Raw genomic sequence first — 26293 nt, 5'->3', positions numbered from 1 at the left:
CTGACAACCCCTGACACCTGCAGGCAGGGCATTTAGACTCTACTTGGACATCTGTAAGTGGCCCTTGCAGTGGAGAAGCAGCCTTGGCCTGTGGGCACCTCCAAGGGGTGGTGCCGCGGTTCTCTGCTCAGGGGCGAGAACCTGCCAGGCTGGCACTCATTATTTTGGGTTGTCTGCATAGATCCCAAGGATGCCGCTTTCTCAAATGCAGAAACAAGAGTCGAATATTAAACTAAGTCATCACCATGTTACTGACAAGCTCCACACAGGAAAGGAAATTGTAACCACATGAAATATTTATGCTTCACACTGCAATGATGCTACCGGCAGGGCAGCGTGGTGTTTTGTTGTTGGTCTGGTTTTCTTTTTCCAAAGTGGATTACAAAATGCCCTCCAGTGAGGAAAGTGCTCATAGAGAGATTGCGCCCCAGCCCTGGGGCTGTTGTCTGGGAGAGGGGAGATTTGGCATCACAGGGGGAGAGGCTCTGAGAGCAGCCGGAGGGGGGCAGGGGGGAGCTCCTCCGTCGGGGGGGGGGTCGCAGGCCCTCACCTCAAAACAGCCATGTCACGAGGCCCAACAGGGGCAGCTCCCCAATGCTCCTCCATACCAAGAAAGTGTTATTTTTCCAGAAACAGGTAAAATAGTCACATTATTATTATTATTATTATTATTATTATTATTAAAGTATTACCACCTCACATCTGTTAGGAAATGTGGGTTAGAGTCCCTTGTCTGGGCTGCCCCTTACACGCAGGTTTGGAGAAGCACCCGGCCCCCCAGGGCTCCCCGAACCCACCTCTCGCCTCCACCAGACGGGGAGCCTGCCCCCTGCACAGCCGCCGCTCTATGCCCATAACCCCTGCGCATCTCCAGGACAGCACGTGTTGTCGCCATCGTCGCCCTGCTTCTGGAGACGGCCACGCTGAGGCCAGGGCGGCCCGGAGGTCCAGGCACCAGGCAGGGTCCTCTAGGAGGGTAACCCGAATCCCAAGGACACTAAAGGCTCTGACTGGGCAGAGCTGCCACCAAACGCCACATCGGAAGGCCTGGGTCTGGCTTGCCAAGCACACAAAGAGGCAAATTTTCAACTTTTCAGGATTTTATTATAAAGAAACTGAGAGAAGCACTGGGCACCGGGATGGATACCTGCCAGGGCCAGGAAACAGCTGCAAACAACTTTAAGGACCAAAACCCAAACCAAACCCCAAAACCACACACACTTTATGATGAACTGCATTTCTGTTCTCAGCTTTTCTTCATAAATAGACAAAAGTCGTTGTTGGCAATTTTAAATAGACGGACACAGGGTTTGATTTAAAAAAAAAAAAAAGTGCAACGTTTCCAAGTGTGGCTCGACGTTGTCCGGCTCTCGCTGTACAGGGGAGGAAACAGTTTGGCGGCTGCTTTTGTGCACATCTCCCTCAAGAGAAAACTTAAAAAAAAATGTGCTAATAAGGGGTCATATAAAATTCTTTCACCTTAAAGGAAACTACGCCCCTCCCCCACAAAATCATCTTACAGATGCCGCAGCACGGTTCTAAAACACTTAGTCAACTACTTACATGGAGCCAACAGTTTAGAGGTTTCATAATCTTTGTTCACACTGTAAAACCGCATTTGCACATCGTTGGCCGGGGGCCCGGGCCCATGCATCTGGAGGGGGGGTTCTGTTGGAAGGCGCCCCACCCCGCCGGGGACAGCCCACGAGAGCGGGGCCAGGCCTGAAGTCCAGACGCAGAGTACGGTGTGCAGGGCGGGGAGCAGGGTCCGTGGGCCCTGGAGCAAGCAGGTCAGGGGGCAGAAGGTTCCCGCAGGTTCTTTGGGCTGGCGGCGTGGCGGGCGGTGGACTGCCTCTGCGGGGTCTGGCGGGAGGCTGAGCAAGAGACTCGGCCCTGGGGCGGTGTCGTCGGGGCGGCGTGCCACTGGGTGTGCCACTGCGCTCTCCTCCCGGTGGTCCTGCTGCCTGCCCACTCCCCTCCTGCTGCGAGCCCCCAGGCTCTCAGCAGTGCCCCTCCAGCAAGCCTCGGGGAGGAGAGGGAGGCGGGATTAGGTGAGGTAGAGCGATTTATCCCTGGGGAGCAGGCTGGGGAGAGAGGAGGAGGGGTCAGAGCCACGGAGCCCAGCCAGGCGCCCTCGGCCCTCAGGGGCCTGGACACACGGGCTGGGGGGTGGGGTGGGCACCAGGCCACCTGCTCACTCGCTGTCACCCCCAACCTGGATGTGCTGGCTGCCCCTCTGAGGACGAGTGAGGGCACCCTGGTCCCTCCCCAGAGGGGCACCAGGCCGATCCCTACTCCCCTCCTGGAATCCCCGCTGGGGAAGGTGGCTGCAGAGAAGCCCATCCCAACCCCACGAGGGCCCTCAGGGCGTTCTTAGTCAGTGGTTCATTTGTAAACTTGACCCAGAAACGGAGCAGGGCAGGTGCCTTGCGTGTTTTATAATAGGGTGCTCCGGACGCCTGGGTGGCTCAGTGGTTGAGCACCTGCCTTTGGCTCAGGTCGTGATCCTGGGGTCCTGGGATCGAGTCCTGCATGGGTGGGGCTCCCCACAGGGAGCCTGTTTTTCCCTCTGCCTATGTCTCTCTCTCTGTGTGTGTCTCTCATGAATAAATAAATAAGATCTTAAAAAAATAAAAATAAAACAGGGAGCTCATCGAGAGCCAGGGGGACCCTGAGGGTGTTCTGCAAGTGAAGTAAGTCCAAGAATGACGAGTATGTGTCAGATGGTCTCACTTACATATAGAATTTTTTAAAAGATTTTATTTATTTATTGAGGAGAGACAAAGAGAGAGGCAGAGACACAGGCAGAGGGAGAAGCAGGCTCCCCACGGAAAGCTTGATGCCAAGACCCCAGGATCACGACCTGAGCCAAAGGCAGATGCTCAGCCACGGAGCCACCCAGGTGTCCCTACGTGTGGAACCTAAGCAAACCCCAAATCAAGCTGACAGATACAGAGAACAGAATGATGGTTGCGGGAGGCGGGCGATGGGTAAGATGGGCAAAGGGTCAAAAGGTATAAACTTCCAGTTACAAGATGAGTAAGTCTTGGGGATCCCATGGGCAGCATGGGGACTGCAGTTAATAATACTAAATTTTAAAGTTTCTGTATTTGAAAGTTGCTGAGAGAGTAGATCTTAAAAGTTCTTCTGCGACAAGAAAAATTTGGTGAGTGGCCACGATGTTAACTAGACTCACCGTGGTGATCACCCCCCAACACACACGACCCTCCCGCAGGGCGTTTGTACACCTGCCACAAATATACCAGTTATAGCTCCATTTAAAAAACCAAGTTAAATAGGGCACTGCTGTGGTCTGCCCTCTATGTTGGGAGAAGCCGGGACACACTCCTCAATAGCCATTAAGGAGCCCCCCAGCCCCACACTCTGACCCTGTTAAGGGAGCCTGAGGCAGGGGGCCGGGTGGGAGGGCCTGCACCTGCCCCAGGGTGGGGAAGGGAGCTGCAGCGAGTGGAGTTGGCCTGCCCAGGTGGACTCTGTCCCGGGCAGGACCGTCAGCTGTGGGGCATGTGCCCTGTCTGCCCTCTCACTGGGGGGCTTGGCGGGGTGAGGAGCAGAAAGGCCAAGAGCCAGGACTCGGGACAGCTGGAGCCCGCAGCCACCTGCCACCTGTCCACCACACATCACGGTCCCCCCTTCCTGGGTATGGAGTGCTGCTGGGACCACCTACCCTGGGGGTGGCCATGGGGCTGGTTCTGGCCAGGGGAATGGGAGTCAGGGTTGGCGGGTAAAGGAATAGGGTACCCTCTCCACCCCATTTCCCTCTCCACCAGCTGAAATAAGAGGTCACCATCTCTTGAGCAGAAAGACCTTCTAGAGAAGGGGCAGTTGGCGTGGCATTGAAAGGCTAACAGGCTAAGGGCACAGATGGGAGTGGACGTCCGCAGCATGAGGTCCACATATGAACCAGGGAGGAGCCAAGTGGTCCCGAGGGTTTGTGTGTCAGAGGGGGTGCTGGGCTGCAGCGGGGGCTGGGGGTACCAGTGAGGCCTGTGACTCCTGGTGTTGGCTAGTTGGCCCCTCCTCCTAGGGTGCGGTGGACACCGCAGGGGCCTCCCCCACACCCCCTGTCCTGCCCTGCCAGCTGCCTCTGCTCCAGGGAGCTGCCCAGGCTGGAGGGGAGCTGCTGTGCCCAGGGGCCATGCTGCCTGGAGCAGCCCACAGCCAGTGGCTGACTGCCACGGGGTACACAGAGCCCTAACCCCAAGGTGGGACCGAGTCTGTGGTTGATTTGTGCCCCAGAGCTCCGGCTGGGGTCAGGCTGACGTGAATCTCGGGTCACAGCACACCGTCGCCTGCCTCCTTTCCTGGCCTGTCCTGCCTTCCTCCCTTCTGCAAGCTCTCTCTCAGCATCATCAGGGGCACCCAAATCCTGCTGCCCAGGCCCTGCTTCTAGGGGAGCCTGAGCGAAGACCAATGACCCATCGTGAGTGTCCCACGGGAGCCATGGGGAGAAAACCCCCGGATGGAAGGAGATAAGCAAGCCTAAAGCTGAGCCCATTTCCCAAGTGGGCACCGGGCCTTGGCGTCAGACCAGCTGAGTCCTTCTGGAGTCCTGCTCTGCTCTGCATCTTCTCATGAAGACCACCAGCAGCACCCACCAGGCGCTCTCGCCGGCCGGCCTTTCCCTATCCCTTGGCAGCCCTTGCCCCTCTTCCACGGGAGGCCTGGGGGGGGGTGCCCGGGGGGTCAGGGGCCGGGGCCATGGGAGGACGCACCTGCATGTGCTGACGCCACACTCCGCGCTGGGGTAACTGCTGTCCCAGTCTCCGCCGCCGCTTGGGGGGTTGGATGGGCCGGGTGAGCGGGATCCGGAACCGCTGGGGAACTCGGAGATGTGAGGGAAGTCCTGGGGGTGGGGGGCGGTGATAAGCAAAGGCAGGATGAGGGGGTGCACAGCTTGGGCAGTGAGTGGGGGGCGGGAACTCTGTGCCCAAGGGAGTCATGGAGACACTTCCTCTGGCTTCTGCCTCTCTGCCTGCCATGCTTCCTCCTCCCTAGCAGAGAACCTTTTAGAAAATCCAACCCTCCTCCTAGCTGTGTCCGGTGGGGGGGGTTGGGCAGTGGCGGGGCGGTGAAGGGCTCTGCTTTCGGGGCCTTTCCTTTTCTGGCCTCAGGTTCCCAGTCTGTAAAATGGAGTTACTGAGCTGAGTCACGCGAGTCTCGTAACAGTGTCTGTGGAACAATCAGTGGGGTCAGGCCTGGAAGGCTTTGGGGAGAGCCAGGTGCCAGATGATCTCAGAGGCTGCACCGCCTCAGCCCCTCGGGCCAGAGAGCAGAGATGGACAGAGGATAAGAGAGGGAAGGCCTGAGATACCCTAAGACTCTGAAGACCCTGGGAGCTTGTCACCTGTTCACTGCAGCCCGTACATCTCATGGAAGGTGTACTCTACCCATTACATAGATGTGGTGACTGAGGCTGAGAGAGGCGAGGTGCCGAGGCTGCGGTGACACTGCTGGCGAGGGACAGGGCTGGTATCTGCAGTCCCAAGCCTCCTCCCTTCCCCACTGGGGGGTCCTGAAGGGCACGTTCTTCCTGGGCCCCGCTTACCTGTGGCCCTGGAGGTGAGGGGCTCATGGCCAGCTGCACCTGCAGTGCCATGGGAGTGGGCAGGACCGGAGCCTGGGGGGCTGGAGACATGCTGAGAGGCGGGCTGAGGAGGGCGCCCTGGGCGTGGGGTGGCAGTGGCAGCTGCTGGTGCAGTGGGGGGCTGAGCGGGAAGGAGGGTGGCGGCGGAGGGGACGCGCTGAGGCCTGGCAGCAGTGACTTGGAGCCCAGCGTCCGGGCCAGGCTGGCGGGAGAAGCCCCGCTGCGGAAGGCCTGCAGGTCCGACGGCGTCAGGAACGAGGCCAGGCCTGGCATGGCGTACATGGGCTGCTTGGGCGGCAGCATTTTGGCGGGGGGGTTCGCCTGAGTGCCCTTGGTCTCACCCTGCTCTGGGGAGCTCTGCAAGGACACAGATACCAATCACTCTGGGAAAGACGGATAAGCCAGGACTTGGGCGGTGAGACCAGCTGGGTCTGCAACCCACTGACCTGGCCCCTGGCTGATTCTCTGGCCCCTTGGCAGGGAGCTCCGGGCTACCCAGAGGTAATCCCGGGTCCTCCATGCACTTGGCTCTGACCATCCAACCACCTCCTGCGCTAACTCCTGGAAGCCCACGCTCCTCAGCCTGGCCCTGCGGCCGGCGTCATCCATCCATCCAGCCTCTATGCTCCTCTCCAGCATCTATGCTTTTGCACGTCCCGTTCCCTCAACTTGGAATGCCCTCCTGCTTGGCCCTTTGTGGTCTGACCCACATGCCAGGTCCTCTGTGACAGCTTCCAAATCATGCCCCTACCCTCACCATTTCAGGCAAGTTACTTAACCCCTCTGAATGCTGGGTTCTTGTTGGAAGAATTAAATGAGATGGAATGCACATAAAGTGCCCAGCATGAGCGTGGCACACAGTAGGTTCCCGGGGGCAGTGACCACACTGGTCTTATCCGTCCTTTCCAGGAACTACGGCATTGACCATTCCTGTGGCTTCGGTTCTTGCTCTATCCCTCGAGCGGCGCCCCCTTTATCAGGGTGGGCCTATGGACCAGGGTGTTACCTTGGAGACGAGGCTAGCCCTGTAGGCCGCCAGAGCCTTCAGATATTCCTTCTTTGCCGCTTCCGTCTTTCTCTTGTAGGCCTGAAAGACCCAAGACATGGGCCACGTTGGGGAGAGGTCAGGTGATCGGCCCGAGGTCCCAATAGCTGGCATTTGCCTCTGAGCTGGTTCTGCTCCCTGTTCTCCCTGGACGCCCTTGAGAGGGGCTGTGGGCACATGGTCGGCGGGAGAGGAAGCTCTGGCCTGGACTCCAGGCTTGCACAGTGAGAGGGCCGAGACGGGCAGAGATGCTTATTCTCACTTAATAGATAAACCTGGAACAGTTAAGCCACTAGCGAATGCAGCTGGCAAACAGCAGAACTGGAAGGGACCCAGCCTCCCAGCTTACAGGTGGGCAAACTGAGTCCAGGAAAGAGCTCTGCAGGAGGCTTTTCCTGATTTCAGACATTCCAAGTCTGTCACGGGCACCAGGGCCTCACAGCCCTGGTGTGTGGCCCTTAAAGGGACAAGGACTCACCTGCTTCTGCTCCTCCCCTAAACTGTCCCACATGGAGGCCACGATTTTGGACACATCCCCAAAGGTGGCACTGGGGTTCTGTCCTTTGATGGCAGCCTGAGTGTCTCTGAAGAAGAGCGCATAGGCTGACACAGGCTTCTGCGGCTCATTGGGGTCCTTCTTCTTCTTCTTCTTTGGGTTCTTGGTCTTTTTCCCTGGATCAGTTGAGGGTCTCTTCTCTCCCGACATCTGCGTGGGTGAGAAGGGTCAGGAGAGCAGGGGCCCAGGCTCCCCACCCCAGCGTGAGGCAGAGGGGACCCTCCTCAGCAGCACCACCACCTCCCGTCTGGCTCTTTGCACATGCAGGTAACACCAGACTGATGCCATCTGGGGCCCGAGCCCAATGCGGGACTTGATTCCAGGACCCCAGGATCATGACCTGAGCTGAAGGCTCAACCATGGAGCCACGCAGGTGCCCCACCTTTGAGGCTTTTAATCTTCCCTAGTGGGTAGAAGTCATTTGCGTCTCTATAGGGAAAAATTAATTGGCTTTATAATCAGACAAAAATCGTTTACATCTCTACTACTTCTTTCCCAAAGTAACATCTACCTTTACAGAGTGGAAAATCCTCTGATCGATTGCGAGTAATGAGTCACAACAGTGGTCCATGCTCCCAGAGAAGCTGGTGATTCTGGTGTGAGCCTGTACACAATGCTGCAGTATATGCCACCGAAAGGATGTGCAGCCCTGGTTCTGTGCCCTATTTCCAAGTCTGGGGTATACAAATTTTTCTTAACAATTCTTTCTGGTGATCACAAATAATCCCCAAAGATGATCATCACAAAAGATCAGTGTCTTCTACCGATTTCCAGGTGTGCAACATGGGGCAAGGGGCTTAGTGCCCGGGGCCCTGTGAGATGGCTGGAAGGGAAAGAGGTTATGTGGCTCTGTGGGTGTGGCCTCGCTCTGGACCCCTGGCCTCAGGAGCATGCAGAATCCAGGACTGCAATCCTGTGAGTGTGCCACTCAGGGACTATGGGATGGGAACAGTGTACCTCACAGTGGGTCACTGACAGGACCCTAGGCCACACGGGCACCAGGAACTGAGGTCAAAGTGACAGTGAGGACTGTCCCTCTCTGCACCAAGCAGACGAAGCTTGACACCAGGAATCAACAGGGAAGCCGCAGGCCACTGGGTAAGATTCAGGGGTCCGTGTCTGGGGGACAGTGTGGGGAAGCCTGTAGTGATGCTGGAGCTGTTCCTGACTCTCACTGCAGCCAGCATGCCATAACCTCTCTGGGCCTTGGGTTTCCCACCAGCCAATTGGAGATGACAGTGGCACTGACCACACAGGGCTGTCATGAGGATCCCATGGATTAATACTGGTCATGTGCTCAGAACAGTATTTGGCCCCAACGGTGTCTGTTAAATAAAAAATTAAGTAAAAACTGCTCCTGCCTGGCCTACTATAGAGACCAAGGTATCCCAAGGACGAAGTGAGACTAGATCCAGAGGCACCCACCCAGCCTAGGCAGGTAGTCAGGGATCTCTGCTAGGTGGCCTGGCACCACAGTCACTGCCCCCCGTGTCTACAGGGCCACCACGTGGGAAAGGGTGAGAGCCCTTAGGGAGAAGAAAGGGAGGTGGGGGGAGTGGGGGGATCAGGTTTAGACTCTGGAAGATTCCCAGTGGGCGCTTCCATCCCCGGGCCTCTCAGGGCCTCTATTCTTTGTCCCCGTGAAGTAAGATGCTTTCCAACATCCAGGGAGACTTGTCAGTGCAAAGAAAGGACAAGCCTGGATGGCTGGCGACTTCTCACCCCTGACATGTTCTGAAGAAGCAGGACCACCCTCGACTCCAGGGATGCTGGCGGGGGGTTGGGGGGGGGCATGTCCCCAGAGGCAGGGAGAAGGGTTCAGTTTTAGAGCCTTATCCTGTGGTCAGTACTGCCTAGGGATGTCCTCTGCTGAGCCACACATCTTTGTCAGAACACCTTCTCCTAAGAGGCTGAAGCAGCCATAAGGTGTCACCATGAGGATCTTGCCAATGCCGTCAACGTCCCAGAAATGACCCACTGGCCATTCAGGAATAAGACTTCACCACGTCTTCGCTGAATTCTCTCATCAGCCCCCTCGCCGCTAGTTAGCATTGTCTCTGCTTTCCACATGAGGCCACAGGAGCAGAGGGGCATGTCCGGGCAAGGACACTCGGCACACTTAGCAGCCGAGGCCAGACGCCCCAGATTCCACGCAGTGCCACCTCCAGTGACCAGGGGTGCCAGCCAGCGGCCCCTGTCCTATCTGCTGACTTTCTTCCTCCACGTCTTCCAGCAAAGGACACAGCTGAACTCTTGCAGCCTGGTCTCGAGGTGGGTGATGCCCATTTCCACGCGGGGCCCACCCACCTGCTGAGGAGGCATCGTAGGGCCCTGCGTGTTCGCCCCACCTACCTTGAAGTGCGCTTCTGATTCCTCCTCCTGAGTCGAACTGGAGGGGGAGGGTGTCGCTGACTTGCTCCCCGGGGGTGACGGGGAGCTGTGGGGGATGCCGCTCCGGATGCCCATTTGAGAGATGAGCTGGGATTGGCTGAGGGCACTCATGTGGCTGGCCAGCATCGCAGGGCGGCCCAGCAGGGGCCCCGGCCGGCCCGAGTCGTAGGCAGCAACCTCCGAGTGGACCATCTCCTGGATCTAAGGGAGGAGGACGGGGCGCCAGGAGTGAGTTCGAAAGGGCCTGCGGGCCACCAGCACATCTGCACTGAGGGACTCAGAGGAGGCCCATGCAGATGAGAGGGGGTGACCAGCCCTCCCCAGGCCCCGCAGAGGTGAGTGCCGCCCTTCCACTCTGACCCCTGAGAGATTCCTGCGACCTGGGGCCTGCCCACGGCTCCTGGAGTTTGCCTTCTGCGACACTCCCCCCTGGACGGACAATCAGCAGTTCAGCCCCTGCCAGGGAGCTCCCGCCAGCAGTGCATGGACCATTTTATGACCTTGAATCTTCCCTCTTCGAAGCTGCCTGCATTTTGAATCCTGGTTCAGCCACTTTTAGAAGTGTCTGGGTGACTCTGGCTAAAGTTACTTAACCTCTCTGTGCCTCAGTTTCTTCATCTGAAGAAGGCAGATAATAACTAAACCTGCTTTTGAGGATTGGTTAGGATGAAATGTGCCTGGCACCTGGTAAGCCATATATTGGGTTTGTTAAAAGCGTAGTATAAATAAATCCCTTAATAAAGCTATGTACTTGTCCCCTAAGTAATTTTCTTATTAAATCTTCCCTGTGATATTTCTAACTGGTTATTTTTGGAATATCAGAAAGCTATTGTTTTTTATATACAGGCATTGCTCACAGGAAACACATATGTGGAACAGTGTGTCCTTTCCATTTAAATATTTTAAATACATACACACACACACTGTGGAGTGAGGCATACCAGTTTGCATACTCTTATAATTATTTTTATTGCCTTTGCATCTGTGCTTATTTCCCCTTTGTAATTTCCGATGCCAAGTTACTGTGTTTTCCTCCCACGTTTTCTTCATTAGGCAAGCTCATGGATTTTCCCATTTATTCTGTGGGAGTTTTTTTTTTTCTCCTCAAAAGAATCAAATTTCAAATTCATCATTTCCTGTTTTCTAATTCCTTAATATCTAATCATCTGTATCTTTATTAATTACTTACTTCCTCCGATTTTAAAGATATGTGACTGTTGCTCCCCCTCCCCATTTTGGTCACATTTCTAATTCATTATTTCCATTCTCAATGTTTAGAAATATGCTTAATGCCATGAAGTAGCCTTGGGGCACGACTTCGACATTCTCATAGATTCACCATATACGATTTTCCTGAATGTTCTTTTCTTTGTGTTTATTTTTTATTTCAGTTTTATTTTTTTAAGATTTATTTATTTATTTATTTATTTATTTGTTATTCATGAGAGACACACACAGAGAGAGAGAGAGAGGCAGAGACATAGGCAGAGGGAGAAGCAGGCTCCATGCAGGGAACCCATAGGACTCAATCCCGGGTCTCCAGGATCACGACCCGGGCTGAAGGCGGCGCCAAACCGCTGATCCACCCGGGGCTGCCCTCTATTTCAGTTTTAATTCCTTTTTTCTAAATCTAAGAGTTGTTTTAAAAAAGTTTTGGAAAAAAAATTTTGAAATTTCTAAGAGGTTCATGTTTTTTTTTTTTTTTTTTTATGTGTGTAACTAATTTCTAGTAACACAAGTGAATCAAAGGACAGGGTCTGTACTATTTGCACTTTTGAGACTTTGGTAAGGTTCCCTTTGGAAGGAAATATGTTTATACTTCGTATCTGTTCCATAGCGCTCAGGCACAGGGTGAGCTTGTGTACAGATTAACCTGCTCCATTAGTGGTGACCCCCATATAATTTTGATTCCTTCCTTATTTTTTTGCTACTTTTAAGTTGCCTACAACTTTTCTGCATCCATCACAACCCTCCTTTGACACTTAAAGTGTTTTGCTTGGGGAATTTGATGTTGGTTTTTATTGCAAAAAGAAAACTGCCAATTATGTCTTCACCATGGATTGAATGTTAATATTATTATAAAGCACCTCCCTTTTGCCTTCAATTAGTGAAGTCTGATCGGATTATCGCCATCTTTACCTCGATTTGTATTTGTGTGAATTTGTCTGGTGTGTCCTCAGTTCTGAGGAACTTTCTTTTTTAGGTTTTCTCTTCACTTCCTTTTTTGGGGGGTTATCTTTGGCAAATGCTGGCATTTGTGTTATGTGCTTCTTGAAAGACTTATTTTCACAATACTTTCCATGGCTATTTTGGTTTCCATACTCTCTTGAGTTACATATATATACATATACCTTTTAAACTGCCTACTTCATCCAAATGTTAAAACTAATAGCATATATCTAGGATAATATTATATTTTTAACCTGCTCTATGCTTTTTCATAAATTGCCAATTGCAATATTGTGAATGCCTGTTGCTAAAATTTTCCCTCTCAAAGGTTTATATGTTTTAACTATCTACCCAAAGAACCAGTTCTTACATTAAGAAAAAATCAGGGGCGCCTGGGTGGCTCAGTCGGTTAAGCCTTTGGATCAGATCATGATCTCAGGGGTCCTGGATCGAGTCCCTTGTGTTGGGCTCCCTACTTCTCCCTCTCCCTCTGCCACTCCTCCTACTTGTGCTCACTTTTTGTCAAATAAATAAATGAATAAAATCTTTTAAAAAATCAGTTTGACAAGTGTTCTGATAATTAAATTTTGCTTTTTCTAGTCTATAAATGTTGACCTCAGGTATCATAAGTGGCTTTTTCCAAATTAAATAATTTATTTATACTTTCACATTTTCTATTCTAATAGTATTACTATTGAGGGCAGGGGTTCAAACATTTCTCCCATTTGCTGAGAAATCTGGCAATGCCTAGAGACATTTCTGGCTTGCACAACTGGTGTGTGTGTGGAGGTGGTGCTATTAGCATCTAGTGGATAGAAGTCAGGGATGCTGCTAAATGTCCTACAATGTATAGAATGTCCCTATACACACACACACACACACACATCACCCCCCCCCCACATCCACATACTACACATACCACCCCACACACGCTCACAGACCACACACACCCTCCACATACCACACACACCAACACAAACATACCACACACACACCACACACATACACACATACCACACACACACCACACACCACACACACAATACACCCACAACAAAGAATTATGGATTCCAAAATGTCAATTGTGCTGAAGTTGAGGATCCCTGCTCCATATCTGATTTTCTCCTCATAAGGAGCATTTTTTTTCATAAGGAGCATTTTAACTGTATCATACAAATATTTTTAAAAATATTCTACAACTGAAGGTTTTATTTTCATTTTTACCTAGAGTTTATTTGGAGAAGAGTCTTTATTTAATGTATCCTTTTGTTATGGGGTTTTCATTATGGCTTAGGGTATGATCATTTTTTGTAAAATGTTCATGTGCATCTGAAATTGTGTTTATGCTGTGATAGCATAACCTGTTTTGACTACTTTAGCTGTGAGACCTCAAGAAAAATGAGTTAAAGCAGCTCCTACTATTCTGTTTCCTTCAGTTTCTCTATAGAATTTAAACAGGTTTTCTCATATATATTAATGTAACATTATTCATTCCTATAAATGTTCCAGAATGCCATATTTTCATGATGGCTTTTCCTTCTTAATAAAAAAAATCAGCATCTTTTGCCTCAATTAAGGTTTTTATCTTAGATATGACTTCACCTGTGATCAATATCTCTCTTTATTTTTCCATTTTATTATCATTCTGCATCACTTTCAGTGTGCATCTTGTAAATAGCATTTAGGTAGATTTTTGTTCTGAGCTCTTAAGGCAATATATTGTGAAATGTGTATTTTATTATTATACTAATCATAAAGAAACCCAAGAAACAGACTTCAAGTGCACTGTTTCAAGAGTAAAAGATTTTACAAAGAATTCGATTAAAAAATGGACAAAGAACTTGAATAGGTATTTTGAAGACATACAAATGGCCAACAGGTTCATGAAAAGGTGTTCAACAGCACTCATCACCAAGGAAATGCAAATCACAACCACAATGAGATACCTTCTCTCATTTGTTAGAATGGCTATTATCAAAAAGATAAGAGATACAGGTTGTGAGTTTGGCTCCATGGTTGTGCTCGTGCTGGGAGTGGAGCCTACTTAAAAAAAAATAAGATAAGAGATCAAAGTGCTGGCAAGGCTGTGAAAAAGGGGGACCCTTGTGTGCTGTTGGTGGGAATATAAATTGGAGCAGCCACTATCAAAAACAGTCTGGAGGTTCCTCAAAAAATTAAAAATAGAACTCCCACATGATCCAGCCATCCCACTTCTGGGTATTGATCCAAAAGAAATGAAATCACTACCTTGAAGAGATATCTGCATCCTGTGTTCACTGCAGCATTATTTACCAAAGCCAAGACATGGAAACAGCCTCGCGTCTTTGAACGGATGAATGAATAGAGAAAATGTAGCACATATACACAGTTGTTATTCGACCATGAAAAAAGAAGGAAACTGCCTTTTGCAACAGTATGGGTGGATCTTGGGGGCATTATACCAAATGACACAAGTCAGACAGAGATTCTTCCAAGAATCTTAAACAAGACCCTGACATTATTTCCTCAAGGGCGAGATGGCTTTGGGGTTCTGTGTTAGGACTTGTTTGGTTTTTTCCTTCCCAGCAGGGTGTTTAGAATTCTTCAACCAGATATTCCTGACTCCGTAATTTAATATATAGCCAACATGTGATAATGGCAGACTTTTGAAATTCTGCAAATCTGCAAAGTGTGAAATGCTCTCAGAGTTGTTCTAATTTGCACTGTCCTGATTACTAGAGAGGCTGAACACCTTCACATAAGTTTACTGGCCATTTGGGTTTCTATTTATGCTGCTGCTGAATGTAAGCTAGGAAGTAAGGTAAACGCTTCTGGAAACAATCTGATACTATCCAGGTATGTTGAAGATGTGCAATCTTGTAACCTAGCAATTCTACTCCAAGGCATTTATTAGAAAGAACTTTCTCAGATGCACAAGAAGACATATATTCTGCAGGATAAAATTTAAAGACATTAGGATGGGCAAATGATTGTTCTTTGGATAGAATGCTGAGCATTGGCTCATGGACTTCTGGGGTTATCTGTTTCTATAGGGATGTGTGCCTTTGTCTTTGACTAGGCTATTGTACAACTCTGTAAGCTGTAGAAAACTGAAATTAGTGCATCTTATTTATTATCATTAAATTTTTTCATCTAGGGGTGCTTGGGTGGCTCAGTTGGTTAAGTGTCCGACTCTTAATTTTGGCTTAGGTCTCAGTCTCAGGGTCGTGAGTTCAGGCCCTAAGTTGGGCTCCATGCTGGGGTGGCTTACTTAAATTTTTTTTTTTTTACTTAAAAGTTTTTTAAATTTCTTTTACTTAAAAATTTTTTAATTTTTTTTTACTTATTTTTTTTCATTGTAAAATATACATAATATAAAATTTACCTGGCAGCCCAGGTGGCTCAGCGGTTTAGCGCCACCTTCAGGCCCAGGGCCTGATCCTGGAGACCGGGGATCTAGTCCCACATTGGGCTCTCTGCATGGAGCCTGCTTCTCCCTCTGCCTGTGTCTCTGCCTCTCTCTCTCTCTGTATCCCTCATGAATAAATAAATAAAATATTTTTAAAAAAAACATAAAATTTACCATCTAAACCATTTTAAAAAAGATCTAAAAAAAGATTTATTTAGAGAGTGAGCAAGTGATGGGGTGGGTGCAGAGAGAATCCTCAGACTCCCCACTGAGTGGACAGCCAGACAGGCGGCTCTATCCCATCACCCACTGAGGTCCCTACCTGAGCCAAAGCAACTTAACTGACTGAGCCACCCAGGCGCCCCCAATCTTAACCATTATTAAGTGTACCATTCACATTCACATTGTTGCACAAATCAACCATCCATCTCCAGAGCTCTTTCCATCTTGAAAAACTGCAACTGTACCTAATAAACAGTAACTTCCTATTCTCTCCTTTTTGTGGCCCCTGGCAAACACCATTTTACTACTGTGAAATTTGACTACTATTCTACAAATTTGACTACCCTAGGAATCATATGCTTAATTCACTCAGCATAATGTCCTCAATGTTCACCCATGTTATAGTCTGGGTCAGACTTTCTTTCCTTCAAAGGCTAAATAAAATTCCATTCTAGTGTATGCTGCATTCTGCTTATCCATTCATCTATTGATGGACATTTGTGTTGCTTCCACATTTTGGCTGTTGTGAATAATGCTGCTACAAACTTGGGTGTTCAAGTATTTCTTCAAGTCCCTGCTTTCAATTCTTTGGGGTACTCACTCAGAAACAGAATTGCTAGCTAGATCACACAGTAATTCTATTTTTCAATTTTTGAGGAACTACCACATTGTTTTCTATAACGGCTGCACCATTTTACGTTCCCACCAATAATGCACAAGCGTTCCAATTTCTCCACATCCTGGCCAAAACTTGAACATTTTTTTTAGAAGCCATCCTAGTGGGTGTGAGGTAAGATGCAATGGATTCTTGTCCATAAAGATGCAAAAAAAAAATGTTGTCTGGTAGAGGTACAATTGGTCCACCTTGTAGAAAAGAAGATTCCAAACACTATATTTTCTGGCTTTATAGATATCAGCCAGTTTTGCATTTATTAGAGAATTTATGCCAATATTCTTGGTTACCAATACATAGGTCTATTCATCAGATTCTCCTTTGAGCCAACTGTAATATATCACTGGCTCTCTCATTAACTAACGAGTTAAGTAAACTGATGTATCTTCATTTTATATTTGCAACAGAGTCACGACGTTACCTTTCTAAAAATATACATTATAACAAAGATGATCATTACAGTATTTTCTAAATTCCAGAAAAACTGGAAATAATGTAAATGTTCACCAGTTAGTGAAATGCTGAAATCTGTGATGTGGTCACAATAATAGAATTCTGTACAGAGTTGAAGGGAATGACCTGGAGCTACAAGTGCCAAAGTGGATGGACTCCGAAACGACAATGAAAGAAGAAGTTTCAGAAGGACACATGTAGTATAATGCCTTTATGTAGATGTTTAAAACATAAACCATTACTGTGAAGTGTTTAAGGATGTATAAGAATGTAGTGAAAGCATTTAAAAAAATCCCAGGAAAAGAAAGACAGATACAAAGGATGCTTAATTTGTATCTGTAATATTTTATTTTTTCAAAAATAGATCCAAACAGATAATAATTAATAATTATAAACAGAGGCTCCTCAAAGCATCAGTTGAGCCTGACTGTGCTGGCTTCTGGGAAGTCCAGGAAGGCGGCTGGCATGTGCCCACTTAGCTGGCTATGTAATGGATCCTGAAATAAGGTGTGATCGCTCTCCTGAGCTCCAGCTTGGGCCCCAAAGCCTCCGTTCCCTTGCCTAGCTGCATCTTCACCGGATGCCCACCAAGCACATCAAGCTTCACATGTTGAAAACAGAACTCCATTCTCCTTCCACCTGTTTCACCAAAACACTAAATGGGCCTACCAGCCTTGCGGTTGCCCCAGCCCCACACCGGGGCACCGACCTTGATCCGTGCTCCTTGCACCCCCTGTCCTGGCCCAGACACACCTCTGTTGGCTCTCTCTTTACGGCGAACTCTAAGTCCCTGCTCTGTTTCCTAGTCTGTTCCCCCCACCTCCTGCCAGCCTGTTTCCCATACACTCACAGGAGGGATCTCTAAAATATATGAACAGGACCACACTACTCCCTTCCTTAAAATTTTTCCTCAGCATCCTGATCCTCTTAGAAAAAAACCCACTCCACTTTCCACGGTTTTCAAGGCTGTGCGTGAGGGACCCCCATGTGATGCTCCAGCCCCTTCTGGCACACTGTCCCCACAACCTACTGCATCTCTAGCTTGCCTTGGCATCCTTTGCTCAGATCTTTAAACACAGGAGGCCAGCCCAGCCTCAGGTTTCCGTGCCCGAGCGCTCCTCCCCTTGCTCTGTGTGTGTGGCTCCTCTTCTACGTCTTAACTTGAATCTCACCTCCTCAGAGAAGCCTTCCCTGACCACTTGGTCTAAAACCCTAACCCACAACCGTTATTTTGCATCATCATAATTACCTGTTTCCTTCATGATGGTTATTTCAAGCTATTATTATTTTGTTCCTTGATCTGTTTATTGTCTTCTGTGAGCATCCTCTGCCCAGGGCAGAATGGAAGTGCCGAGCCCGTGAGGGCCCAGAAATACCCTTTGACCGTGAGGGGCAGGAGGATGTGGAAGAGCCTGGGCTCCCTCTCCCCTTGGTGGGGCAACTTTGAGTTGTGTGCCAGGGTCTCCTCAGGGAGAACGTAGTGGGGCTGCATTCCAGTGGCCACAGGGCCACCACTCACCAGCCCGCCCCTCCCAGTATCAGTTCCCTTCTTCCTTTGCAGGGCCTCCTGGGGTCACCCCCAAACAAAATACCTGCACACGAACCTTTGTGTCAGAGTCTGATTTTAGGGGGATCCCAAATTAAGACACCAGCCCACTCTCAGGTGCTATGATGGCCATCAGAGCCACCTCTCTGGAGGAAAAAGGGCCTCTTCCCTGCTCAGAATCTTTCAGAAGCTCCTCCAGGGCCTGCTAGCACTGTCCTAGTCTGTGAAACAAAGAGCTGCACCACCTCTGTCTTCCTGGCCTCTCCAGATCCTCCCCAGACCTCCCCAGGGGCCTATGGGCTTCCCTCTAAGTGGAGGCCTTCCCCTTGTGGCTTACTGGTCCTTCCCTCCACATCATCATCCTGAGGCTGACCTGAAACATCACCCCCTCAGCGAAGCCTTCCTTGATTTCCCTCCCCACCCCCCTCCTCTGGCCACCCCCCCCCCCCCAGCTTTCCCAGAGCTCAGCATGGTGGGCCATGAGCATCTGCTCTTGGGCAGAGACACAGAATGTGCCTCTCCAGCCCTGGGCAGGCAGCCCAGCACGCAGCTGGCACTTAGGAGGTATCTGGCTACCAAAGGAACCAAGCCTCCTGCCTCTCTCCTGGAAACATATGGGCACATCAGAAGCCACATCTGTAGCCTCTCTAGGAAGGAGGAGCAGAGGAAACAGTAAGGAGGCATCGCGAACGTAATTAGATTCGCCTGGCTTAATAGATTCTTGGAGGGGCAGGAACACAGAGGTGTTTTTCACAAATTCCCCATTTGCAGTCTCTTGGGGCAAGGAGCCCCAGGTGCTGCGGTGCCCCCACCCAGAGGAGGGGAGAGGATAAGAAATCACACCTATTCCTTCCCTCCTTCTGCTGATTCTGCAGAGCTAACACCCCGCCTGTTTCAACCCAGGCAGGGACGCGGTGTCATTAAACACAGCCTCACAACTCTGCCTGGGGAATTGGGACTTTTTTTCTGGAGGCGGCAGCGGCTCAGCTCAATTGTGTTCTCTCACTGAAGCCTCTGCCTCAGCTCCAGCGGGGGCCAGAAACTTCTCCTTAATTTCTAGTCGGACCCCAAAGGAAAATTAACAAGCCACTGGCCAGCATTTTACACTTCTTGCCACAGCCCCAGAGCGGCTCTTTCCAACAGATACTAATTTCCCTGTTCTATAGAGAACAGTAACAGTTGTGATAATGATAACGATACTTACTATTTTCCTAAGTACTCACTATATGCCAGGCTCTCCGCCAGGGGCTGCATGAACAACACAAACACTCCTATCACCCCCCCTTTTAAGAATAAAGACACTGAAACTCAGGTCAAGTGACTCTCCCAAGGTCACACAGCTAGGAAGTGGGAAAGTCAGAATTTGGGTTGTCTTCTGAGACTGAGATCTTTTCACAGCACCCACACAGATCTGAATGGCTCTAATATGGGTGCAGGGTAATGAACCTGTTCTCATAGAGCAGCTTCGAGGATCCAATGAAAAGATAACTTCGTACAGAGCCTGGCACATGGTAGGTGTTCCTTTCCTTCATTCCCTTATGAGCTTGAAGGTATCAGCTTGAGGCATTAACCAGATCTCAACGGGGCTAAGAAGTGGTCAGAAAAATGGAAGTTTCTGGAATATGAGAGAGCCAGGAAGGAGGTTCCAATGAAAATAAAAATAACAGCACAAGGCCTGGCACGGGGGTAGTGGTTCCCAAATATCTGTTGATATTTGTTAGGTCAGAAGTTGGCAAACTTCTATAAAAGGCTAGATATGAAATATGTAGGCTTTTGGGGCCAGATGGCCTCAGTTGCAACTATTTAGTTCTGCCCCATTGCTGTACACAAGCAGCCCTGGACAATATGTAAATGTGCGGGCATGGCTATGTTCCAATAAAACTTTATTTACACAAACAAGTGAAGGGCCAGAATTGGCCTATGGCCATAGATTGCCAATCTCTGTTTTAGTTGAATGTTAAGTAAACAAAAATAGTGGTAGAAGCATCCCCTTCAGGTGGCAGTCAACATCCGGCAGGCACTGGCCTTCTCACCATATTTAACTCTCACCCAGTCATGGGAGGAGGGTATGTTTATCATTAGCATCCTGCAGACATGAATGCTGAAGCTCAGAAAAGGAAGTAATGTGCCCAAGAATTCAGTGTAACTGGTAGAGCTGGGATTCAACTCAAGGTCTGACTAGATGCCACGTCCATGTCCTCAGGGACTATATCACCAGCCCATCCTCCTGTCCAGCCCCTGCCCAGAAAACAAGGACTCGGTGCTGTCCCTCAGCTGAACCCTGCCCTGGCTACCATCTGGGCCCTTGCTCTGACTGCACTACAGCCTCTCTTTAAAGTCAGAAAGACCCAGACTGTCCACAGAGACCTGGTAGTCAGCCCTGATCCTGACACTGACTTTCCATCACTGCCTTGAGCCTCTTTCTTAGGTTCTCGACTGGGCCTCTGCCTTGAGCTGCCCTCATCAGAAGCACCTCTGTGTCATTTTACTTCTCTAGTCAGAAGGGGCCCAAGCCTGCTCCTGTCACTCATTCATTCAATAAACATTCCCTGAAGGCTGCTGTGTCTGGGACCCTGGGATAGATGCAAAAGACAAAGAGCAGACTAAAAGAGCACCCTATCCGGAGTGCACAGTCTGATGGGTGAGACAGAGATACACCCACACAGTTTTAGCCAGAGCAGCAGAAGGGATCGGGGTGGGGTCAGAGAAGGGGCCCCTCCAATGCCTGGAGAACCAGAAGGCAGAAAGCATCTCTACCAGGGAAGACTCTGAGCTGACTCTGGAAGGGGAGGTTTGCAGATGAATAGACTGTGGAGGACATTCCCAGGAGCAGGAACAGCCTATGCAAGGCCACAGAGGTATGGAGTGATGTGATGGTTGATTTAACTGTCACTTTGACTGGGCCACAGGGTGCCCAGACATTTGGTCCGACATTATTCTAGATGTGCCTCTGAGAATGTTTCTGGATGAGATTAACATCTGACTCCTGACTCTAGGAAACGAACAAGGGCTGCAGAAGGAGAGGTGGGCTGGGGGTTAGGGTAACCGGGTGACAGGCACTGACGAGGGCACTTGATGGGATGAGCAGTGGGTGTTATGCTATATGTTGGAAAATTGAACTTCAGTAAAAACAAATTTTTAAAAAACCATCTGAATCTGTAGCCTGAGTCAAGCAGATTGCCCTCCCTAAGGTGGCTGGGCCTCATCCAATCAACTGAAAACCTGAACAGAACAAAAAGGCTGAGTGAGAGGGAACCTCAGCAGCCTGAGTGCTAGGACATTCTCTTTCTCCAGAGACCCCTAGCACACGGGGTGCGATGGGCTCTGCAAGCTGCCCACATGCTGGCAAAGCTGGAGAGTTGTGGGGAGTGGGAACTGAGGATAAAGGAGCATCAGAGGCTAAGCACTGGGGGACCGAGGTGCATGGGCTGTGCCTGCAGGTGCTACGGGGATGGCCACAGGCTTTAAGCAGGAGGTCGGAACCCAGGCCTAAACGGAGTCCCGCGATCTGTGGCAGAACTGCCAGCCTGGGACAGGGGTCTGGGGGGAATGCTAACAAGAGTTTCAGGAGTCTGAGAAGCAGCAGTCTGTCTTCTCTCTCAGACAACCTGAGTGGTTGTCTCCTATTACTGCTCTAACAAACCACCTCAAACTTGGTGGCTTCAAATAACACACACTCGGGGTGCCTGGCTGGCTCAGCCGGTGGAGTGTGTGACTCTTGATCTCAGAGTTGTGGGTTCGAGCTCCACAGTGGGTGTAGTGATTATTTAAAAATAAAATATGGGCAGCCCGGGTGGCTCAGCGGTTTAGCACCTGCCTTCAGCCCGGGGCGTGATCCTGGAGTGTCGGGATCGAATCCCACGTTGGGCTCCCTGCATGGAGCTTGCTTCTCCTTCTGCCTGTGTCTCTCTGTCTCTGTCTCTCTCTCTCTGTGTCTATCATGAATAAATAAATAAAATCTTAAAAAAAATAAAAATAAAATCTAAAAAAAAAAAAAAAAAAAAAAAGAACACAAACTCATCCCCTTATGGTTCTGGAGTCCTAAAGTCCAGAATCACCCATCAGGCCATAGTCAAAGTGTTGGCAAGGCTGGGTCCCCCTGGAGACTTCAGGGGAGAATCTGTCTCTTTGCTTTTTTGTTTTTATTCCCCCAGGATGGATGCTGTCCTTATTCTTTGGCTTTAGGTCACACCTCATATGAGTGGCCTTTCCTTCCTCTGCTTCCATGGTCAACCACCTTTCCAGGTGTTGGACTCTCCTGTCCTGCTCTCCCCCTTATAAGGATTCATGATTTACATCATTGGGCCCACCCAAATAATCTAGGATAATCTCCCCATCTCACGATTTTTAACTTAATCACATCTGCAAAATCTCTTTTGCTATATAAGGTAACGTATTCATAGGCTCTGGAGAATAGAATGTGGTCAGCTCAGGGCAGGGCATTATTTTGTCTACCACACTCTGGAATCAATGATGTGGGAAGTCACAATTGAAGCTCCTCCCTGGCCAACCAAATCAGCTCTCTGAGGTTTCCTTGGGCTTTAAGAGTCAATTACTTGAAAATTATTTCCTTTTAGGAAAAAAAAAAATTCCAGCACAAAAGAGAGGAAAAGAAAGCCAATGGGAAACCTTCCCCCGTGCCTGCCTCTCCCCCGAAGCCTTATCAGTAAGTATTTCTAATAAACTTTCATGCTTGGTGGGAGATCCCTCGCATGCTGACAAATTTCTCCTGAAATTTGAGATGTCTTGTTCAGAGTAATAGCTATAGTGCACAGGTGCCCAGCTGCTATTGTAAAATCAGTAAGCATTTAATTGAAACAAACGACTATAATAATAGTACATTATCCCTGCAGGCCGAGCGCCATCACAGTTTTAATTATTGAGTTAAGAGTCAGACTAATTTATCCTTTTAAAGCAACAGCCCCATTCATGGTTACACTGATCATCCTGTTATGAATATGAAGGCACCAGCAGGGAAGGATGTGAGTGGAAAGCAATTTGTCCCCTTCAGGGCTGGTTTTGTCTTTGTAGAAAGGTTTGCAAACAGGATCGCTGAGCCACTGGGTCTGGGCCCACCCTCCTGGGGGTATGAGATTTCTGCTGGGGTTGGGGGGGTGGGCGCCGTGGTCCTTGCACTTCCCATCTCTGAGATGCACGCCCTCACACCCCACCCAGAGCCTGTGCTAGTTCTCCACCTCACTCCAGGAAAACCCCACGTCCTTTCTAAGCCACAAGCTCCTACACCAACCCCACCAGCAGCACCAGCAGCACCTGGTACCTCTCTGGCCTCCTCCCCACCCCACCACATTCACTCCACTCCAGCATGCTCAGGGTCCTTCTCAAGCTCATTGTGATTCTGCACCCCGGGGGACATTTGGCACTATTTGGAGACATCTTCAGACTGGGAGATGCTATTGCCCTCTACTGGATACAAGGCCAGGGGTGCTGCTAAACATCCTACTATGTGCAGGACAGCCTCCCAGCATGAAGAATGGCCCAGCCCAAAATGTCAGTAGTGCCAAAGGTGGGAAATGCTGTAAATTAGCTGTTGCTTTTGCAGGGGATGGTCTTCCCCAGCAGAGGGGATACCTACCCTAAGTAGTCCCTCACCTCCTGTGCATCTTGTTCAGATCTCCCTTCTCCTAGGAAGCCTTCCCTGACCATCCTCCCTAAACTGCCCTCTGCCCCCTGCCCCTCCTCCATCTTCCCAACCCCCTTCACACTGCTCTTTTCTTCCTTTCAGTGCACCGATCACCTGTGAATACATGATGTGATTTATTCGTTACTTTACCATTTCTTATCTTATTCCCCCTGCCAGGGTGTAAGTTCCACATGGGCTCACATCTTTGTTGTCGTCACCCATGTGCTGCCAACACCAGAAGAGCGCCTGACAGAGCAGGGGTTCAATGAAAGTTTGTTGAATGGATTACCTGCTCAGACTCCTTCCTCTTGCCCCAGTCTCAAATGCACTTGCCCTCTAGGTCCAGCAATACCAGCTCCTCGTGATCTCCCAGGGCCACCCCTTCTTGCTCAGGTTCGGAGCTAGTGACCGTGAACTGTATGCGTCAACTTGGTTGGGCTAAAGGAGCGTTGCCCAGAAGCAGTAAAACGTTATTTTTGGGTGCATCTGGAAGGGTGCTTCCAGAAGAGATTAGCATTTGACTCAGCTGATGAGTAAAGAAGATTCCCCTCACCAACGCAGGTGGGCATCAGCCAATCCATTGAGGACCCTCACATAGAACAAAAGAGAACAAAATGGCAGAGGAAGGGCAAATTCTCTCTCTTTTTGAGCTGGGCCATCCATCTTGTCCTGCCCTGGACACTGGAGTCCCAGGCTCTCAGGCCTTTTGGACTTGGACTAAATCATCCTACCAGCTTTCCTGGCTCTTCAGCTTGTAGATGGCACATTATACGGGGCTTCTCAGCCTCCATTACCACAGGAGTCAGTTCCTATAATAAATTTCCCCTTATATGTAGTTTACATACGCTATTCTGTTTCTCTGCAGATCCCTCACTACCACAGAGCCCATTTCTTTTTCCTGAACAATGGAAAGCCTCTTAATGGGCTACTTAGGCATCTTTCCAGCAAATGTTTTGGGGTGACTCCCCTGTGGCATGTGGCTCATTCTTGGTTCCTCAAGGGCAGAAGCGGGAGCCTAGTGATCTGTCACAGCCCAGGACCCTCATGGTGACTGCCCACAAAGAAGGCAGGCATAGCCCCTGCCACTCAAGAACGGCCACCAAGTCCAGCGAGACAGACAGATGAGTGATCCGACCATGTCATACAGTGCGACACGTGTGATCAATGCACCCACCATTAATACACCATGGATGCACTCACCCACACAACAAATGCAGTGTGTTCCCTGTGGCTTGTGTGCCTGGGACACAAACTCTCTCATCCCTGTGAACAGGAGAAGGCTGTGCCATGCAGAAGTCCTATTCAGGCCTCCAAGACTCTTCCACACATTAATATTTTGTGCCACCAAGGAAACACCTCTGACACAGGGGACACCAATCCAGCTGAGCCCAGCAGGCAGTGGACGGGCCAGCACTCTCCCCATGTCTGTATGCTCCCCCACCTCCCTGCCCTTTCCCTCCTTTCATCCTGGCTGGCTACAAGTTGTGGTGTGAAAGCACTTTCTACATGTTTCCCTCCAGTCTATGTGCATTTTATCTTTTCCCTATAACCCAGCAGCAAAAAAGCATCCTTCCCTACTTTCCATGAAGCTACCTTTCCAGTTCTTACTGAGAGTTTATTTAGAGAATTTAACACAAATTTTCTAATTGTGCAGGTAGAAGCATTAGGACTATTAAGGTTTTCTGTTAATGCTGTGGTTACAAAGTTGCATAGACCTTGGGAGGTTTGCCCCGGTCGTATTTTTCCCATAAGCCCCATTTTTAGGATTTTGCAGGTTTTGTAGAACTGCGTCTCCCATTACATAACAGAAACATCTGCTGTCTGCTATGTGCCGGGCACTGCAGAACACAGATTTCATGATGAGTCATATGAGTGTGGTCCCTGCCCCACAGAGCTGATGGTCTTGTGGGGAAGACAGGCATCAACCAATTCCACACTCGAGTCAATACGCAGTCACAATAGTGGTGAGCGCTGGAAAGAAAGCCATGGGTCACTGTGAGCTTGTCAGAGGCAGCCTGGTGCTCTGGAATGGCCTCAGTGAGAAGGTCGGGGAGGGTGGGCGGGGAGGAGAGCGGAAAGGATGAGCTTAGAGAGCCAGTAAGGGGCCAGGTGATGTTCAGACTTCATCCTGAGGATCACCAGGAACTCAGAAAGATTTTAGACAGATCAGTGATTTCAATTTTAGAAAAGCCAGCTTGGCAGCTATGTGGCAGGTGGCAGGTACCAGGTGAGAAGTGACATAATCACTGATAAAGATTTCGATCATGGAAAGTAAGAGATGGCCAGGAGAGATGCCAAAGGAAGGGAGAGAGGCAGGATTTGGGACTGGTCATGGCAGGTGGTCCAGAACGGCACCAGACCACTAACGATATTCACAGGCTGTTCACGCGGGGGGAAGAGATATGCGTGGCTGGGTGGGGAGGGGTCGGGGTGGGCACGCTGAATGTGGGCAGAGCACCCATGTGGGGTCTCCAGGTGGGGATGGTCAACTACATAGTCTGCTCTTTAGAAGTAGGGACTGAACAATGGCAACTGTCCTGGGGTCCCCAGAGGTACCCAGCCACCATGGGGGAGAATCAGGCTGAGAGGGAGGGAGGAGTG

The 26293-nt window shown here is 49.8% G+C and overlaps 1 protein-coding gene across 7 annotated transcripts in view; it reads right to left on the bottom strand.

The window, feature by feature from the left end:
• Positions 1–1082: 1082 nt before the first annotated feature.
• Positions 1083–26293, bottom strand: part of TOX2 (TOX high mobility group box family member 2) — a 132626-nt gene continuing 107415 nt past the window's right edge. For all 7 annotated transcript variants that reach the window (XM_072801105.1, XM_072801106.1, XM_072801110.1 and 4 more), the window contains 6 exons: positions 9562–9801; positions 7132–7359; positions 6615–6695; positions 5570–5965; positions 4737–4867; positions 1083–2084 (listed from right to left, as the gene is read on the bottom strand). In XM_072801105.1, the coding sequence (XP_072657206.1) occupies positions 2048–2084; positions 4737–4867; positions 5570–5965; positions 6615–6695; positions 7132–7359; positions 9562–9801 (1113 nt within the window). In that variant the 3' untranslated portion in view covers positions 1083–2047. The remainder of the gene's footprint in view (positions 2085–4736; positions 4868–5569; positions 5966–6614; positions 6696–7131; positions 7360–9561; positions 9802–26293) is intronic.

This window comes from Canis lupus, chromosome 26 (assembly GCF_048164855.1).
Source record: "Canis lupus baileyi chromosome 26, mCanLup2.hap1, whole genome shotgun sequence".
Lineage (NCBI taxonomy): Eukaryota > Metazoa > Chordata > Mammalia > Carnivora > Canidae > Canis > Canis lupus.
Note: the sequence above shows the minus strand (reverse complement) of the source record. Positions and strands in the feature narration are given on the sequence as shown.